Source organism: Arachis hypogaea, chromosome 17, assembly GCF_003086295.3.
Source record: "Arachis hypogaea cultivar Tifrunner chromosome 17, arahy.Tifrunner.gnm2.J5K5, whole genome shotgun sequence".
In the NCBI taxonomy this organism is placed as follows: domain Eukaryota; kingdom Viridiplantae; phylum Streptophyta; class Magnoliopsida; order Fabales; family Fabaceae; genus Arachis; species Arachis hypogaea.
This window is the reverse complement of record NC_092052.1, coordinates 32,996,461-33,015,650: the sequence shown is the minus strand read 5'-3', so window position 1 is coordinate 33,015,650 and position 19,190 is coordinate 32,996,461. Positions and strand designations below refer to the sequence as shown.

Here is a 19,190-nt window from a genome sequence, read left to right as displayed (position 1 = left end):
CATCAGAGGTGGCCTTTAGTGGTGAGATTAACCTTTCATTTGCTTGGAGAGCAAAATATAATCTTTAAAGATGATGACGATCTTGAGAAAATCATGGAAAAAGAGGAAGGGAAATGTATGATGTTCTCAGCATGGATAGAGGCCAACAAAAGATTTAAAGCAGGTCAAACTTTGACGTATCCTGAGTTTTCAAATCAATTTGTTTATGATAAAGAAGCAAAGGAATGACATCCATGCAAAAGAGGATATTCTATCGGGAGGTTAAACTATGTTCCACTAAGTACATGTGATATCTACTATATGAGAATTTTGTTAGCTGTTCAGAGAGGTTGCACAACATATGAGTCTACTAGGACAGTTAATGAGATTACATATTCTAGCTTTCAAGATGCTTGCTATTCCATGGGACTACTGTGTGATGATAGGGAATTCATTACAACTATTAATGAGGTAGCTGAACTTACATCTAGTTATCAATTGAGAAAACTATTTGCGATACTACTGATATCTAATAGCATTAGCAAACCAGAGCATAATGCAACTTGGACATTATTAGCTGACGGATACTATATGAGAGGAGAAAAATATTAAGAAACTAAGGTATTTTACTATATTTTTTTTATGAAGATTGAATTCTCGTATTACTTTTATTTTTATTAATAATATTAATGTTTTTATTTTGAAATTACTTATTAAATATTTTATAAAACCATCATGTGCTTTTACTATGACTAAACATGACTGATGACGAATTAAAAAATCACTGCCTTATTGAGATTGAAAAGATACTCAACAGCGATACGAGATCTTTAAGAGACTATCAATCAATGCCATATCCTGTGATGTCTGATGTTCGCCTTTTTCAGAATAAGCTAATAGAGGAGGAATTAGCATATGACACAAATGAGTTGACTCATATAAACTTATATATGGAAAAAAAGATGACTCATGAGCAAATGTTAGTATTCGATGAGATACTCAATGTTATTATTACAGACTCTGGTGATTTTTACTTCGTTTATGGGCATGGTGGGTGTGGTAAGACATTTATTTGGAATGGACTTTTTTCTGCTATTCGGTCTAGAGAAAAGATTATTTTCAATGTCACATCCAGTGGAATTGCATCTTTACTCTTACCTGGTGGCAGAACGACTCATTCTAGGTTTCCAATACCCTTACAATTACTGATGAATCTACTTATAACATCAAGCATTGTAGTTTGAAGGCTGAGCTGCTTATCCAAAGTAGCTTAATAATTTGGGATGAAGCTCCAATGCTCAATAGAATATGCTTTGAAGCACTTTGATCGGATGCTCAGGGATCTTATGTCAGTTACCGATCAACATAAGATACATCAACCATTTGGTGGTAAGGTTGTTGTTCTAGGAGGTGATTTCAGACAGATACTTCCAATGATTCTAAAAGGGAGTATACACGATATATTGTCATCAGCTATTAACTTATCCCATCTGTGGTCGTTCTGTAAGATTTTGAAGCTGCATACGAACATGAGGCTTCTAATATCTTCTTTAGATCAACATGAAGGTGAAATGAAGAGATTTGCTAACTGGATACTTGATATTGGAAATGAAAATATTGGTTCTGTTGCTAGTGATGAGTCAGAAGTTGAAATTCTAAATGATCTATTGATTACAACTACTGATGACCCTCTCTCACATTTGGTAGACTTTGCATATCCAAATTTATTGCAAAACATGTCAGATTACAGGTATTTTCAGAATAGGACAATTCTTGTACCCACGCTTAAGAGTGTCAAGAAGGTAAACGATTTTGTCTTGCAATCTTTTCAAGGATGAAAAAGGAGTATCTAAGTTCTGACACAACATGTCAAACTGATGAGAATGAAGATGTACAACAAGAGTGATTCACAACAAAGTTCCTAATCACAAGTTGACTTTGAAGCCAGAAGTCATTGTAATGCTACTGCAAAACATAGACCAAACTTTAGGTTTATGCAACGGGACAAGGTTAATAATTAACGAACTTGACAACAACGTAATTGGAGCGACGGTAGTGACTCGTAGAAAGATTAGAGACAAAGTGTACATTCATATCTTTCTAACCGCTTATTAGTAACCGCTGCCACGTGCCCATCTTATGTAACTAACTCTTTGACAGGAAAATAGGAAATGCTGCTGACTCGTCCTCAAGTGGCATTTGCTTTGCTTGGCCCAATTTGAATATCACAGCCTCGTTAATGCACGTAACATTTTATTATCAAGGATGCCGCATGACTCTGTGAACTAAGCCTTACTGATTAGGAGAAAGTATAGGGGGACAATGCAGAAATTAAATAATGTAAACAACAACCTAATAAAGCAATTAATTTCAAATTAATTATTAAAATTAAATTCTCAATTAATTAGAATAATATATTTTTGAATTTGAATTATTAGGATTAATCAACGTAACATCCTCTCATCTCAACACATGATCACACCATGTTGTCATTCCATTTTAACTCTCCTCCACCTCTACCACTCACACCACCGTTCAGCCCGACGCTCCTCTCCCTCCGTCGTTCAGCCCGATGATCCGGGCTGATCCTCTCCCTCCGCCGATCAGCCGGACGTGCTTTCCCATTAAAAATAATTGAAAACAAAAATGAATATAATAAATCCATCGCTAGAGAAACCTATATATTTTCAAAGTTCCGATATAACTAAACTAAGGACAAATGTAAAAGTATATATAGATGAATTAAAAAATTCAGATATATTAATTTAGAGAAAACAACATTAAAGGTTAACTGAATATCTTTCAAATTCCAAAATTATCCTAAACTTAAGAATTCCTATAAGCGACCAACACCGGCATATGCGACTCTTGAAGAGTGAATGCAATTAGCCCAAAATAGTTTCACAGGTTTTGACTTAGTAAAATAGAATTTGTATGTATCTAACCAAGTTGGGTTGGTCTAGTGGTTAGCTCACTAGTCCGCTTAAGCAAGTGTCGGGGGTTCGAATCCCGCCTTGTGCATGCAGCAACCCATTGGCCAGCGGCAAACCCTTAAATGGAGCTCAGTACCGCGACGGATTAGTCCTTGACCTGCCGGGTTGGGGGATACCGTGGGAAACCAAAAAAAAAAAAAGAATTTGTATGTATCTACTATATGAATAAAATATTCTAGATTTAATGTGTAATATGACTACAATAACAATTACTTATAAGTCAAAATGAGTTCTCGATAAAGAAACAATAATTATGATAACTCAAAGATTTATAAGGTAATTAAAGAATGGCGGAACAATTTTTTTATTCTAAAAAAAATTAATCTTTAATAGTATTAAACTAAAAAATCAATCACAAGATTAGGGGTGTGTGATAAACGGACTTAGCTCGTCTCGTCCCGTCAAAATTCTGCTATTTGGCGGGCCAATCTTGTCCTCCCTAATGAGGCAAACTTGCCTAACAGCAAATTAATGGGTTAATGAAATATCATGACAACACTAATATTTATAATTATAAAAAATTTCTTACAAGATCCAAACATTTTTAAAAATAGAATTGGAGTCCAATTAATGAATCTAAGATACTTAATCATGTTTGATTTTAGATGGTATGAAGATAATTCATATCTAAATTATTCATGATGATGAGACGACGATGCATCATCAATCCTCATGAGAAAAAAAATTCATAGCTACCTTACCTAAATTATTTGCAAACAAAGTTTTACAAAGATTAAAATCCTATTTTGATCCTCAAATATTATATGAAGAATTAATATTTGGACAAATAAATAATATTGTAGTACAAATAATAGGCGTAAAATTTATTTATACACTGAGTTGCAAGAAAAATTAATTAAAAAAAAACCATTAGTACGTAGTAAACGAGAATTATAAGTTTTCTGTCAATAATATAGAATCGCCCAAGAAAAATCTCCCGACAATCAAAATAAGCTTTTAAGAAAATTTTATCTAACAACAGATCCACGTAGAAAATTTTATATAACAGAATACAAACCTAAATGTAAACTAAAAGAAAATTATAAGAAAAGGAAAAGTGAAACATAAAAAAAAGAGAAAGAAGAAGAAATAAATAATTGTCAAAAATGTAAAAAATAGGCCACTATGTGAATAATTACAAAATAGAAGAAAATTTAAACAAAACTAGTAATGAAGAAATAAAATAAGCAGTAATAGCCATATTAATTGATATGGAATCAAAATCAAAGACAGAATATGATTATTCGTCGAAAAATTCTAAAAATTTCATACGACAACTTCGTCAAGTTCTTTGAAAACAAAGGATATTGTCTAGGACAAGGAATATGTAGCTTTAATAATTGTATAAATCCTAATAATATAAAAAAAAAAGAGGCCTGCTACACATACAAGTCTTTTTGGCTTACAAGTCTTACAAGTCCAATAAAACACATGCATTACACTTAATTAACGCATTACACACTTCCACATTCAAGAGTAAATAAAACGCACGTTATTCATCAACTTCCTATTTCCAAAGCACGCTACTCACCATGCATTATGAACGACTCTTCTTCTTCTTCCTCCATGAAAACAATTTTCTTGCCAAATTTGAAGATAATAGAACTTCAGAAATACACCCAAACGATTACAGAAATACACCCCAACGATTACAGAAATACACCCAAAAGATTACAGAAATACACCCAAACGGTTACAGGAATTCACCCAAACGATTATAGAAATACACCCAAAGGATTACAAAAATACACCCAAAGGATTTAAGAAATACACCCAAAATTCGTTGAAGAACACCTTATGCATATTTCAGAACTCTTTCTCTTTCTCCTCTTCATCTTCTGCTGCTTCTTCTTCTTCAAAAACGATTTCAGAGCTTGATGTCAAAAAACAATGGAAATCAAGAATAACGAAGAAAGAAAACAGAGAGAAAATACGTAAATGAAGAAGAAGAACGTGCAGCAAGAAGAAGAAGAAGAAGGAGAAAGAGAAGGTAAGAAACGAAAGAAAAGAAGAAGAAGAGGAAGAGGAAGAAGAACGTGCAAAAAGAAGAAGAACGAGAAAGAAAAAGCAAGAAACGAAAGAAAAGAAGAAGAAGAAGAGGAAGAGGAAGAAGGAGAAAGAGAAGGCAAGAAACGAAAGAAAAGAAGAAGAAGAGAAAGAAGAAGAACGTAGACCTTGCATCGCGTTTTTGGGATTTATTCGTTAATTAACTTGTAAAGCATACAAGCCCTAATGACTTGTATGCAGAGCTTTTCTATAAAAAAAATCAAAATCTATTAATATATTAACCGAAAATTAAAATAGACAAAAAAAACTCTTATATTCAAAGTAAATAACTAAAAGATTATTTGTTAACGGATGAGTTTATATTACATCTTAATGATTTAGTAAAATAAAAATATACAATTCAGTTATATATCCAAGTATTTTTAGTAACTAAATTCAATTAAGTTGGTCCAAACTCAACAAAAATAATTCTCATCACACCATCGTGTATCACACATGCGTTTCAATAACGTAACTTATTCGTCTTCGTTTTCGTCTTCTTCTTTTATGTTTCCTCCTCCTCCTTCTCCTCCTCCTCCTCCTCCTCCTCCTCCTTTTAAATTCGCGCACGTAGGTTCCTCTTCTTCCCTCCTCCTCCTTCTTGTTCTTTCCCGATGCTGTATCTTCTTCTTTTTCTTTCCTTTTTTCGTTATCTTTCTCTTTTATTATCGTCATCACTAACAACACCAATATTTTGCTAACATCTTTATTGATTCTGATTCTCTGTAGTGACATCATTAAATAATTTCGAAACCGAAAATATTATCAAAACGAAACTGTTGTATAATACCAAATGAACCCAAAATTGTCCATTATATAAATTCGAATTCAAAAACACCTGCATCTCAAATGAACCAAAAATATTATCAAAACGAAACTATTGTATAATACCAAATGAACCGAAAATTGTCCATTATATAAATTCGAATTCAGAAACACCTGCGTCTCGAATGAACCAAAAATATTATCAAAACGAAACTGTTATATAATACTAAATGAACCAAAAATAGTGTTTATAAACAATTGGATTTAGCGATTGCATTCCATTCCATTCAATTCAAAATTGATTAATCCAAACCTCGTCTACTTGATTCGATTCAGAAGAAAAATCCAAATCACTCTTATTCAACTGATTTGAACTTGAATTTTCATTGTTTTGAATTCCGCCCGATCTATTTTAAATTTCTGCTTCTGATTTATTAGTAATTCGATTCAGATTTGAACAAACAGTTAAAAAATTATTTAAAGAATAAAAAGAAGAAGACGCAATATTAGAAAAGAAGAAGAAGCTAAGAAGAAGAAGGAGGAGAAGAAAAAGGAAAGAAGAAGAAAGACGAGGAGGAGGAGAAGAAGAAGAAGAGACAAAGAAGGAGAAGGAGAAGAAAACAGAGAAGGAGAAGGAAAAGGAGAAAAAGACGCGTTAAATATTTTGAACAGACGCAACATTTAAAAAGTTATTATAACAATTTAATTAGACTTAGTTAAATATTTTGCTTGAATATAAAGCTTTATTAAAAAATATAAGTTCGGTAAAAATTAAAAAAATATATAATAAATTTAAAACCCTAAAGAAAAAAACATTTTTAAAACATTTTAAAAAGAAATATAATTTCTAAATAAAAAATTTATAAATTAAAATAACAAGATATTTTTCTTAAATATAGAATATTAAAACTAGAAGGAGAAATATAATACAGGCACAAAAGACCAAAGATAGGCTAGAATTAACAGAAAAAACAAAAGGCATTATAACTTTAAAAATTTATATCGAGAATTATATTAATGAAGTTATTTTATTAGTCAGTAAAAAATGGTACACTGCTATTATAATTATAGTTGGAGAAAATTTTGAGTTTATAGTTACGGTATATTTAAGAACACATTATCAAAAATAAGGGATTTAGCCATGAAGCTCTAAAAAAATTGTGGCAATTATGTTTTGGCAATAAATAAACATCTATGGCTAAAAAAAGCAACACGTTTTTAATTAGTCATGCTTTTTATTTCATTAGCTACAGTCTTAATACTCGTAAAGATATTTTGTTAGTCACAACTTTAACACATTTAGACACGTTCTTTTTTATGACAAAATAAAAGGATGTATAACGAAATAATTGTTTCTGTCACATTTTATCCGTGACAAAATTGGTCAGGCTGAACTTTTTTGCAACACTTTTTTCCGTGGCTAGCAATAAAAGTTAAATTAAAAAAAAAACTTTATAATAAAAATGCTCCATAATATAAAATTTCATCAGATAAGATTAAAAAAAAATAATAACATTCCTATACGTATTATCCATAGTATAAAAATATGAAATTAACTAATACTTAGTATTAAAAAGCAAATATCCTGGATTACATGGGTTTAATGTTAAAAAAATATTTAAATATAACTATTACAAAATAAATATCAGACTTTGCTAAAATGACACAAAAAACTGAAAGCCTAAAAGTACCAAGACAAAATGAATTTATCAATCTCTGCATTTTTTATTACACATACAACCCACATGCAAAAATATTTTCAGATAAATAGCAAAAAGGACATGTAACTTCAGCAACTGAATTATACATCCTGTCGATACTCCAATTGCTTTGTGTGCTCCAATAAAATCTGCTAAGTAAAACAAAGATCAGGAATCAAGCTAAGAAATTAATAGGCCATGATTTGACTTCTTCGAGGATGATCAGAAAAATTAAGGTACAACACTTACTTCGAGGATGTAATTTGTAATTGCTTTGCAACTTTCAATTGTTAGTTGCATAACATTTTTCAAAATGTCAATTGGTAATTTAGAATTTATCTACAGCCAGTAAAAAAAAGAAAGAATGCACATTGGGATAACAAAAAAGAAAGATCTAACATTAATTTACATTGTTGACTAAAAAAAATACAAAAAATAAAATGATGCCAAAAAAATTAACATGAAGAAGTGCCATTTTATTCAACTTTGGCAGAATTCTTCTACTTAGTTTAAATTTATCCATATTCATACAAATTTCAATAATTACAAAGCCACAAAACTAAATCAAAAATTGAACAGTTTAAAAGAAAACACAAACTTGCATGGGACCCCAGCATCGACAAGAGCCAAAGTCGCAACATTGATACATGCAGATCTAGTTTCTACATAAGAAATATTGGGAAGAGTTAGTGAATGGTCAAAAAAATAGTCTTTTAAATAAAAAAATAAAGATCCAACAAAGAGAGAATATTAGATAAACATAAAAAAGAGCTGCTTAGGATTTCTTCCAAATTTTTTGTGATTTAGAATTGCCTGTAAAATCTTGATTTCCGCTATTTTGGGACCTTCTTTGGTGACTCAATGCTGAATTTACTAAAGATACAGAAAAACTGAACAATAGTCTGAACCTGTGAGGGAGTTCTTTCGATTTTCTAGTGAGTGGACTTTACTTTGGTGCTAAGTGAAAGTTACTTTTAAGTTTTCTGTCCAAAATTTCACTTGTATTATTGTAAACGTTCATTTAAATTTATTTCAGTTAAGTAATTGAGATTTTTAATTTAAATTAATATTTAACTATAATAAAAAAATATAGAATTATAATATATACCATATTTCAAAGACGATACATAGTAATTAGGATTATGAATTTTGGTCCGTTGGATTTAAAAAAACAAAAAAAAATTGCCGGAGAAAGAAAACATTAAAATTTTGTAACTGTTTCAAAAACAAACCTACGTTAATTTATGTTGGATATTTCTTTTTACTAAATTAATAAAAGGATAATAAAAAATAGAAAAATAAAATTTAGGAAAACTAATGCATATTGTGAATTAGGAAAAAAAATGTACTTTTTTTATCATGAATTTTATATATACTTTTAACGTTCATTCCCAGTTAATTAAAGTTATAAGTATGTACTCTTTTTATACTATTTCAAGTAATGCATCTTCGGCTACTCAATGCTGAATTTACTAAGAATACAGAAAACTGAACAATTCTTTCGATTTTCTAGTGAGTGTGCTTTACTTTAGTGCTAAGTAAAAGTTACTTCTTTTGTTTTTTTCGTCCAAAATTTTACTTGTGTTATTTTAAACGTTCATCGATGTTTTGGACAAGATTCGGAGAAGGCTAGCTAGCTAGAAAGGGAGATTGCTTAATAAGGCAGGCAGACTCTGTTTGCTCAACTCGGTAGTGACTGCGATTCCTACTTATCGCATGCAAGTATCTCTCTTCCCTAAAGGGGTAACTAATAAAATAGAATCCATGATGCGAAATTTTCTATGGAAGGGTCAAGCTGATGGTAGAGGCCTGAATCTAGTTAACTGGAAAGTGTTGGTCACTCCTAAGAAGTTTGGAGGTCTGGGAATTAGAGATCCTTTTTGTGCCAATATTGCTCTTCTTGGAAAACTAGTTTGGCAACTTTTTCACCATTCCGAGCTATGGGTTCAACTGTTGACGGAGAAATACCATTCTTCTAAGGATGATTGTTTTAGTTGGTCTCGAGGAAGGGGATCTTATGTTTGGAAGAGTATATGTCGAGCTTGGGATATCCTGAAGGAAGGTTTTAGTTGGTGCATTAGGGATTTGGAACAGAACTTTTGGTTTTCTAAATGGAGAAGAGAGGGGCGACTGTGTCAGGAGATGGATTATGTTCACATTTCTGATTCGGATCTCAGGATCTTGGACCTTTGGTCATCTGGACAGTGGAACCTTGAGAATATCTATTCTTCTCTGAATCAGTCTCTGCAGAGCAACATTAACTCTTACAACCCAGATGTTCAAGCTGGTTCAGAGGTCGGTTGGTGTTGGACTGATGCGGCCTCAAAGGTTTATGATGCTCATAGTGGTTATTTGTGGCTCAGTAAGAAGATGTTTAGTTGGGAGGATAGGGGTAATTGGCTTTGGCTTTGGCGTCAACATGTTCCGGAAAAGCACAAATTTTTGGCCTGGCTATGTCTTCGGGAGGCTCTTCCTACTGCTGCATTTTGTTTTAGGAGGGGCATTTCACACACGGATAGCTGTCCACGATGTTTCTCAGGTCAGGAATCGGTTTTACATTGTATTCGGGATTGTCCAAAAGCCCAACTTGTTTGGCAAGCTTTAGGGATCTCCGATCAACCATTGGATTTGATGAGTTGGTTCTTACATAATAGCAAACAACGCCCTTTTAGATTCTTTTCTGGTCTCTGGTGGATTTGGTGTTCGAGAAATAACGAGATCTGTCATCCTCACGAACATTGGACCACAGACAAGGTGATTGGTATGGCTTTGTCCTTAGAAAAGGAGTTCTGAAATATTTTTGAGTTGCAACGACTATCTATCCCCTCAACCATTAGTGGCTCTTGGATTCTCCCCTCAGTAGGTACCTTTAAGATTAATTGTGATGCTAGCTATCCTGGCAGTGGTGCTCGAGTTGGTTTTGCTTGTGTTAGCAGAGATTGGAAGGGAAGGTGGCAACGAGGCTGTCTGGGAACAATTGAGAGTCGTAACATTTTGCAAGGAGAGTTGTTTGCTATTTGGAGAGGCTTTCTTTTAGTATGGAACTAGGGACAAAGATACATTATATGTGAGACAGACTGTGTGGAGACTTTTACTATTGTCAATAATTTACAAAATTGCTCTGGGTTTATTGATCCTTTGGTGTTAAAAATCTGAGATATCATGTCTTGGAAATGGCGTGCTGATCTTCGGTTGATCTTGAGAGATGTAAATACAGTAGCAGACATCATGGCAAAGACTGCAATGAGGACTATTTCTTCCCAAGTGGAGCTTCCATTGCCTTGGAAGGAGTTTGAGAGTAGTATTCAGCGGGACTGCCTTTCTTAAGCAGTTTCTTGTTTTTTTTTTCTTTCTTAGTTTTTGTTTATTTTCTTTTAAGTCACAAAAAAAAAACGTTCATTTAAATTTATTTCAGTTAAGTAATTGAAATTTTTAATTTAAATTAATAGTTTTTTTTTTTTACCAAAGATAGGAGACTCGAACCCGCAACCTCTTAATTGAGTATGGAGAGACTATGTCATTTGAGCTGTTACTCATTGGCATTTAAATTAATAGTTAACTATAATAAAAAAAATAGAAAATTATAATTATATACCATATTTTAAAGACGGTACATACTAATTAGGATTATGAATTTTGGCTCGTTGGATTTAAAAAAATAGAAAAAATTATCAGAGAAAAAATATTAAAATTTTGTAACTGTTTCAAAAATAAACCTATGTCGATATTTTTTTATTAAATTAATAAAAAGATAATAAAAAATAAAAAAATAAAATTTAGAAAACTAATACATATTGTGAATTAAGGATAAAAAATGTACTCTTTTTATCATGAATTTTATAGTTTTAGCATTTATTCTCAATTAATTAGAACTATAAACATGTACTTTTTTTATACTATTCAAACTAATACATATCTTATCAATTGAAAATGGCTAAAAAGAAGAGAGAAAAAACTAACTATTGGCAAACTGGATAAGCATGTACCTTTAAAAATTAAAATTTATTACTAAGGTTTAAATTAAAAAAAAAAAGTAGATAAAATTTTTGAAAGGAAGAAAAGTAGATATCCTTTGATTTTGCCACGGTGAGCATGCGGTTTGTAGTAACAATTGAGAGAGTCCAGCTTAAATTGACTACAGATAAACAAAAAATTAATACCTACTAAATATTAAAAAAATACCACCAAAACCATTGTTAAAGCTAAAAATGATAGGATAACTATAAAATCTATTTTTCAACTACATCTTTCTTAGCTAAGATATTCCAACAAGTTATATTGGCCAACATCCCGTTAAAATAGACAAAGAATGAAGAAGTTATTGTATATTATATACTAAATCAACCTATCGAAGAGAAAGAATTGAATTTATTACACCAAGTAACAATTTCACATATTAATATAATAGAAAGAAAAAGAAAGTAAATTAACTTTTTAAACCAAGAGATAATATATAAAAGAGTATAAAAATAGATAAAAGTCCTAAAAATTCAAAAAACTATAAAGGATTCAAAAAATAAAATTAAAGAGTTATGCAGTATAAATACCAAAATATTTTATCATAGAAAATTTTATGAAATATCGCTACTATATAAAGATGATTTCAACAAAAAGAACATTTCCACCAAGACAAAATCCATCCAGATGAATAAAAAATCTCTGAAGTATAGTAGGAAAGAAATACAAAATTACTTAGCTAAAAGACTAATTAAATCATCAAAGACTCCAGAGAGTTGTATAGGGTTTTTTTTGTATTGAAAGCTTTAAAAATTGAAAGACGAGTCCCTAGACTAATAATGAATTATAAATTAAACCTTTAAGTAAGGCTTTAAAATAGATAATATATCCGGTATCTAATGGGTTAATAGTCAAATTAGTCTAAGAAAGATAAGATATTCTTTAAATTTTATTTTAAAAGATTTTTTTCAATTAAATTGGTTCTTCAAAGATTACGAATTAATCATATTTGTCCTTCAGTCACTCTATTAACAATTTTCTTTAAAAATTGATGTTGTAAAATATTAATTGATAACATATATAATACCTAATATGTCTAATTGGATATATATTGACCAATTATGGTTATGAAAATTTATTAATTTAGTCATTTTTCTAATAACAAAAATCCTATTTCTAATATGACCTAGTGAATTGATAGATTCTCCTAAATGTATTTAGTCAACGTCTAATTAAACATGTTATGTGTCATGTATGCTATCAGTTAACATTTCACATCATCAATCATTGACGAAAATTATGAGGTGAGTAACTGAAGGACAAATATGAGTAATTCGTAATCTTTAAAGGACCAATTTGATTGAAAAAATCTTTTAAGGACGAATTTAAAAAATGCCTTATCTTTTAGAGACTAATTTAACTATTAACACATTATCTAATAAAATTATAAAAGTGATTTGATCAAAAGATTAAATTATGCTATTATCCTTCACTACAACGCAGGCATTTATTACTGACGGCCATTTTAACGGCTCTTTGAAAAATAGAAATGACTGTTTATAAATTAAACAACCGTCGCTAAATTGGATGAGCTTTTATTTTTTTTTTTTCCAAAGGCAAGCATTACCAAAACTTTGGCGCAAGGTATGCATCATTCTACTCGTTAAATATTAGAAACATGTGCTTCTTACCAACCTAATTAAAAATAAATTAAATTTTTTAATATAAAAATATATACCAACAGACTGTTAGTAAAATAATTTAACACATTTTTTATTTTTAAAAATATTAAATATGTCATTGAACAAAAAATTTTCAAATTTTAAGATATTCTTGTTAAATAATATTACTGACAGTATGATCGTTAGTAACATGAGTTTAATCAAACACAGCGTTAAGAGATGTGCGTAATTATTTGGTATTTCTTAGTAAAACCCTAAATTATAATTTAAAATGGTGAAATTCAATTTTAACTTATTTTAATACATTTTAAGAAATCACTACACTGAGCTACATTATTTTCCATATAATTTTTTAGTGAATGGGTGTAAACCAATTCCAATTGATTAAATCTGAATTGGATAAGTTCAAATAATTAGGTATCAATTAAAAATATAATTCAAAAATTATAAAAATTAAAAAAATCATCTAAATACTATAAATATATAATAATAATAAAAACATTACATGATCGATTCAAATTCAACTAACTATTATAATTTAATAAAAGACATTAGGATTAGAAGATAAATTGTATACATATTATTAAATTTTATTTTATTTTTTAATTAATATTAAACTAATTGAATAATTGATTTAGTTTGAATTTTGTGATCTCAAAATTAATACCCAAATCAATTAAGATTGAATTATGATCCAATCATACCTAATTATCCATAAAGTTTATAACCAATATAATCGAATCGGGTCGGATCGGTTTTGATGGGTAATTGAGTTACCCAATCCTGTGGACACCCTCATTTACAATTTCAAGTCATAAATTAGACCAACCAAATTGCTTATGAAGCAAACATGTTCTGTACAATACCTCGCGGAAAGAAAAAGGAGTGGAGTACTCGGTGCATAGGAATGAGATATGTTGTCGCTGCTTTTGAGCTCACCTATATTCAATATCAATGAGTATTATGATTCTATACAATTTCACTTTCAATAATTAAACATTTCACAAAATGATATTCTATGCTAATTATGCTCATGAATTACATCAATTACAAGTAAAATTAAAACTCATAACATATAATAATGTTTTTTAATATAATGGCTAGGATTACTATATATTGTTAGTACATTTTGAAACTTTATTTAATACAAGGAAATTTTCTTAGCATGTTAGTAAAAAAAAAAACTCTATATATACTACTTACCATCTTTAACCAAAACCCTCTAGCTAAGGGGGCACTGAATTATTTGGCATGGAAAATAATACCATATAAAGTTTTGATCTAATAATTATCCTTGGTTGTAATAAAAAAGTTCACAATCTGATTGCTTTAATTTCCAACCTGAAAATGTATGGAAAGATATAATGAAGTAATAATGGTCAAACTTGTACTAAATCTGAAAGGGAAGTAACACACTGCTACTATGCTGATCTGCTTCCTGAAAATATGTTTATGAATAAAGAAAGCAATAGCCAGTAATCACATAAAGTTGTTCAAAGATATCTCCATTTTATATAGTACCGGCAATCATAGTTTGAAATTATAATTAATATATACACATTTTTATTTTTTGGTCTCACAATTTTTGTGACTCAAAACCATGCAAGCAATTATTCAAAGATTTCACAAAATCCAAACTACTATATATCTCTCGTGTGATCAAGCTATATATATTGGAGTTAGTTCATGAGTTGTTTTTTCTCCCTGCCAAAGTGAAAAAAGAAAAGTACTACCAAGTGGGTCACATATAGCCATTAAAACTCACAAATGCAACATTGTTCAGATGATTGCTGAATCTTGTGCAGTAAAATTTGGTACAGATATATTAATACTTACAAAAGGGTTACTATTGAAGAAGATGATGTGTAACAATCAGCTACAGTAGTTGTGTACTGGAGGCTGCTGCACCTTTTTTTCTGTTCAAATCATATATAAACATGCATAGCTGTTTTTTTTTTCTTTTCTTTTTTTTTCCTTTTTTATTTTTTTTTAACAAATGAAGGCAACAGAAAGAAGGAGCTCCCTTCAGTCCAACAACATAGAAAAAGAGGTATAGTTTTTTTTTATTATTAATTTAACAAAACAATATTCGTCTTTTTCTAATTTGTAATTGGACTGGAGGAAGCTCCTTCACTCTTGTTCCCTCCTAATGTGAGCACATCTCCTTCCTTGTAGATGACTTTGATCTTCTTGATTGACACGATTGAATACTAAGAAAATGAACACAAATCATATACCCTAAATTTGAACACTACTTAATTTGGTTGGGATCTAAATTGTGGTTTGACACTTATAGTAAAAATAACAATCTCTTCCACTAGACTTAATTATAATTCATGTTGAATTTTTTTTAATGTAGTGATAAGTAGATGCAGAATGTGTAATTCTAGAGCAAGCAAACAAATAAGAAATCAATTAATTAAAAAACTTTATTTTATTGGGAAGTCATGTATCATTAAGAAAGGATTGTATACATACAGTAACCACAATTAATAAACCAAATTAAAAGCTTTCCCAAAAATAAAGGAACAGAAAAGAAAAGAAGAGAAACGTTTAAGCAAACACGATGATGAGGGTAATATCTACATAATTATAGTATATTTATCATATCTTTTACTTATTTATTTATTGAAAAATCATGTATTCAGACTTTGTCAATTAAATCAATGGTTGCAAACCAGCTGCTAAGAAAAGAGTTTCAAAAGTTGGAAAATGTTCATCATTTTGATCTGAAAAACCAAATCCGATGTTAGTGCAAAGCCAACTAACTATAGCTATACTTATGATTAGTTAACATGAAAATTAAACAAACACAAACTAAATTAAATTAAATATATAAGTAGAAAGGGATTTAATTTGTTGGCACAAAATTCGACAAGGTTATATAATAAGTTTCAGCAAAAAAAGAACTTTAAACAAGAAAACGGGAAAAGAAGGTGAGTTTTCGGAATGAGAAACTAGCTACCATATATAGCTGCAAAAACCAGATGATGATGATTTATTTTTCCATGCAAGAGTATAAATAAATAAATTGATTAATTAATCTTACTAAGTAATATATATGCAACCAAAATTAAATTTAATTTGCATAAAAATTGGCATCAATTAAACCTATTAGGCTACACTACAAAATAAAAATCTAACATCTAGAAAAATTATAGGTAGCACAGATCACTAAGAAAAGGATCCGAAACCCTAATTTCCAGGAACATAGGGCTAAGAATGAATTAAGAAGACGAGGAAGAAGAAGCAGACAAATTAAATATCACTGGAAAATAAAAATTGAAACTGAAACTGAAGAAAAGATATCTGAAATCTGAAAAGGCTTTCCTTATTAAAGTTTGGGTAACAGAGAGAAAACGATCTTGAAGTTGAGTAACTAGGAGAAGTGCCAGAAGAAACCCTAATTCCGATATGCTTTTATTGATTTCTGCGCTATGAAGTTGAAGCTAAGAAAGACTATTGTGGAGTTATAAAGAATTGAGTCACTCTAACAATATAGTGGCCAAGAGAGAGAAAAAAAGATGACATTAATTAATTATATAATTTTTTTTTTTGTTTTCCACCGTATTTTTCAACTCGACAAGAACTAATTTCTATTTAAGGGTTTGCTGCTAAAATCAATGGGTTGCTCTGTATGCATAAAATGAAATTTGAATCCCAACATTTACTTAAAGAGACTAGTGAACTAACCACTAGACCAACCCAACTTGGTTAATTAATTATATAATTTAGTAAACATTATTTGTTTTTCAATGAGAGAGGATAAAGAAAAAAAAAATTTCTTGGCCATAAACGAAGGGTCGTTGTCTTCATGAGAGTCACAGACAAGAAATTGAATCCAAGATGTAAAAAAATATTCCAGGGCAAGAAGTTCCAGGTGAAAAAAGTGACTAAATTTTACCCACGAGTAATAATGCTACATTATGAAATATGATATGTATATTAAAAATCAGACACATTTGTATATTTTAATTTACATATTTTTTAATAAAATAATTACTATTAAAAATATGATATGCTAATAAATATTATTTTGTAGCAAAACTAAAAAGTGACTATATATAATTGAAAGATGAGAAAACAAACGTAATAATAATATATACTTTACAGTATACAAATTAAAAGAAGTAATCACCGTAATCTATTTACTATGAAAATCCTAAAGAAAAACCCGCATAAATTAAACCTGCTATCAGTGTGGTTCATATATGTTATTTGCATTGCAATTACTACTACTACTGTTCGATATGCTGGCATAATAAATAAATAATGTATACTACATTTTATAGTTCAGATTTTTAATATATCATGGATGATCCATGTCCACTAATTTATTCAGATTTATTTAGTTTTAGGTGAATTGCGTATGAATTATATTTATGCACTTTTAAACAAGTGCGATATGCCACATAGTTTGTGCACTTAAATTTGCGAGCCAGGGAATCCCTGAAACGAGTCAATGATGCTTCAAAAAAAAAAAAAAAAAAAAGTACCACCATGCATGCTCTTATTGCTAGCTAGCACTGAAGTCTGTAATTAATTCGATATTGCTTAACGTTATTTGGAAAAACTACTGTTCAAACGTGAACTACTGCCTCCCTTAAAAAAACGTGAAAATAAATCCATTCTTTATCTTTTCTGCTTTAAAAATTTTCATATTTGTATATAAATAACTTTTATTATTAATATAAGTATAAACAATTTTATATCATTTTAGCTGTACAACAAAAATTGTTCACCTAATATTACTGTTTTTTAAATATAAAAATTAAATGTCAATTAGAGAAAGAATACCACAACAAATTTGAAAAGAGAGAGACTCCAAAGAGACAAGAGAAAGAATCCCTTGCATATTACCGGTTTTACTTTTATATACGAGTATGTGATAAAATAGCAAATAACAATAATTATAATAATGTCAATAGTAAAAGCAATATAATATGAGCCTAAAATTAATGTGTCTCAAATCTCAATGATATGGTTATATAATAATATAATAGATTCATGTATAAATAACTGAAGAACTCAAATTAAATATCCTATCAACAATACAAGAGATGCGACACTACTAATTTTAATCAAGTTGGATTAATTAAGTAATTATTTTATTCGTTCGCTTAAATAAATATCAAGAGCTCAAATTTAATTGATAAAATTAAACAAAGAATGAAATCAAAGTTTATATATTTAAATGAATAAATTGTATTCATAAAAAATTATTAATAAATTGCAACTATGAAAAGAAATAAGTGATTGATAAATTATTAACAAATTCAAAAAAATTAATAGTAATAATTAATAAATTATTAATTAATTCAAAAAATTAAAAAGATTATCTCAAAAAATTAATAATAATTAATACTAATTAATTCGAAAAATTAACTCATATAACAATAAATTCAAAAAAGTTAACAATAATTAACTTATAATAAGTCAATAATTAACTCAAAAATTAATAAGTTAAAATTAATTTAGAAAATTAATAACAATCAACACTAATTAATTCAAAAATAATTAACTTAGACAATAATAAACTCAAAAAAATTAATAATAATCAATATATAATAAGTCAATAAGTAACTCAAAAAATTAACAAGTTAAAATTAACTCAGAGAATTAACAACAATCAACACTAATTAACTCAGAAAATAATTAACTTATACAATAATAAAATCAAAAATATTAACAACAATCAACAATAAGTCAATAATCAATTTAGAAAATTAATAAGATAAGATTAACTCCGAGAATTAACAACAATCAACACTAATTTACTCAGAAAATTACTTCAGACAACAATAAACTTAAAAAAATTAATAACAATTAACTCAGAAAATTAACAAGCTAATTATAACTACTCAGAGAATTAACAACAATTAATACTAATTAACTCAGAAAATAATAAACTCAGACAATAATAAACTTAAAGAAATTAGCAACAATCGATAATAAGTCAATAATTAACACAGAATAAATTTAATAAGCTAAGATTAACTCAGAGAATTAACAACAATAACACTAAAATTAACTCAAAAAATAATTAACTCAAACAATAATAAACTCAG

General features: G+C 29.2%; 1 protein-coding gene and 1 long non-coding RNA gene across 2 annotated transcripts; one reads left to right on the top strand and one right to left on the bottom strand.

Moving 5' to 3' along the window:
- Window positions 1-737: 737 nt before the first annotated feature.
- Window positions 738-1,223, top strand: LOC140180572 (uncharacterized). The gene has a single exon (XM_072221808.1). The coding sequence runs from the start codon at window positions 738-740 to the stop codon at window positions 1,221-1,223; it is 486 nt and encodes a 161-aa protein (XP_072077909.1).
- Window positions 1,224-13,755: 12,532 nt separating this feature from the next.
- Window positions 13,756-16,615, bottom strand: LOC112766767 (uncharacterized). Its single transcript, XR_003184541.3, has 2 exons — window positions 14,326-16,615; window positions 13,756-14,061 (listed from the first exon to the last, which is right to left on the bottom strand). It is a non-coding gene; the product is annotated as an uncharacterized lncRNA (long non-coding RNA).
- Between the last annotated feature and the right edge of the window lie 2,575 nt (window positions 16,616-19,190).

What these genes read in the sequence shown, in the direction of transcription:
- LOC140180572 (XM_072221808.1), top strand. Translation starts at nt 738, where the DNA reads ATGACTGATGACGAATTAAAAAATCACTGCCTTATTGAGATTGAAAAG.